At 42.9% G+C, this 1,499-nt stretch overlaps 1 protein-coding gene across 1 annotated transcript; it reads right to left on the bottom strand.

The window, feature by feature from the left end:
* Positions 1-561: 561 nt before the first annotated feature.
* On the bottom strand, positions 562-1,171 carry LACBIDRAFT_317450 (uncharacterized protein; the record flags this gene model as incomplete). Its single annotated transcript, XM_001890111.1, has 3 exons — positions 562-971; positions 1,026-1,079; positions 1,138-1,171. 3 exons carry the CDS (start codon positions 1,169-1,171, stop codon positions 562-564), a joined length of 498 nt encoding a protein of 165 aa, XP_001890146.1.
* Positions 1,172-1,499: the final 328 nt, after the last annotated feature.

Below are 1,499 nucleotides of genomic sequence, written 5' to 3'. Positions count from 1 at the left end.
TCGCAGACATAAGTAACGTGTGCCCGGAACCAGCATGTTAAGTGGGGATCACAAAGCTTTTGCAAGGTTGTCTTGTCAATTAGTAAGAGAGCTCTCTACTATTACTGAGGAATCCAAGTGAGCATGCTTGAAGAGTCTTTAAGACTAGTTTGGACTGAATCAGAGGCATAATAAAAGCTCAAGGGAGTTATAAAAGTCTACAAAGCACAATTTCCTTGTCATTTCTTTGTATACAGTTAGAACACAATCCTAGAACACCGAGACAGTCCCAGTAAAAGCCATTTCCCTTCGAAGACTACTAAGTTTCGAATTCTATACTTGTGCCTGCACGTAAAAACAATACCTTTTGTTCCAAAAGGTCTACTAGACTTAGACAAGTGATATAAAATATACAAAATCATTTCCCCGAACTTCTACTTAAGTTCTAACAAAACAAGTGTGGTAATTCTATTTGCCGTACGAACCCGAACTCGAAGCACCGAGCACGTACCTGTGGTGATAAGTGTTTAAGGTGTTAGTGTGTGTGTGTGTTGTTTGGTGTTCATGCATCTTGTCAGCGCGTCAGATTACACTTTCCTCACTCCCACGTGACACAGACTTCTCAGCACTGGACTTGGCGTTGTCAGGATCAACAAGCCTAGCAGAAGGATGTGAGGTATGAGAGCTGCAACAAGCACCAACAACAATGCGAGTGGGAGGGGTGTTGTGAGAGAAGAATGGGTGAACAGAGGGTTTTGGTGGAGAGGCTCCAGAGCCAGAGATGGGTGTCTCATTGTCTGGATCGTTATAGAATATGATCTCAGAGGCGTTGAGGAGGTTTCCATTCATGACCACAGCACAGCCTAGGTCAGACATGTCAGGAGAAGACTTGGGTGGTGAATGTGGTGTTGTTCTCACCATTTTATACAATAAAGAAAAGCCACAGCAGGCTGTTGAATTGTGATCCACTGTCACATAAGAGACTGCATTGCCTGGCTCCATGTGGGTGTCAGCAAAACTGCGGAAGAGATCATGGTTGAATGTACCTTGAATGACAAGATATGGCATCATCACACCCGCACGAAAAATGTGTTGCCTAGCTTCATGTGGTTATTAGCAAAAATTTAAAATTGGGAGGGAGTCCAAGGGAGATCTCACCTTGCACCATGAAAATTTTCGCATTAGCACACATTAGGGGTGCACTAACCAACCTGGGGGAAATGCACCATGTTAATGAGTCTGAAAGTTCTAAAGGTTGGTGAGAACTTACTTTGTGTGCTTATTTACATCATGAATTTCTCTCGGGTTCTGACTCCAAGTGAAATGGGCTTGGGGAAAGATCTGGATAGAAACTATGTAGTGATATTAATGTGGAACTACATGCTCACTAGTTGAGGAAATTTACTGAATATAGATCTTGTGCATGTCAGGTGATTGGAACATCGATTCTGAAAGAAATTGGAGGTGTGCATGTGATGAGAGCAAGAAATGGATGAAGGGGCCAATTATCTTGGCAGTGA

The sequence above is a fragment of the Laccaria bicolor genome, genomic scaffold, assembly GCF_000143565.1.
Source record: "Laccaria bicolor S238N-H82 LACBIscaffold_80 genomic scaffold, whole genome shotgun sequence".
Lineage (NCBI taxonomy): Eukaryota > Fungi > Basidiomycota > Agaricomycetes > Agaricales > Hydnangiaceae > Laccaria > Laccaria bicolor.
Note: the sequence above shows the minus strand (reverse complement) of the source record. Positions and strands in the feature narration are given on the sequence as shown.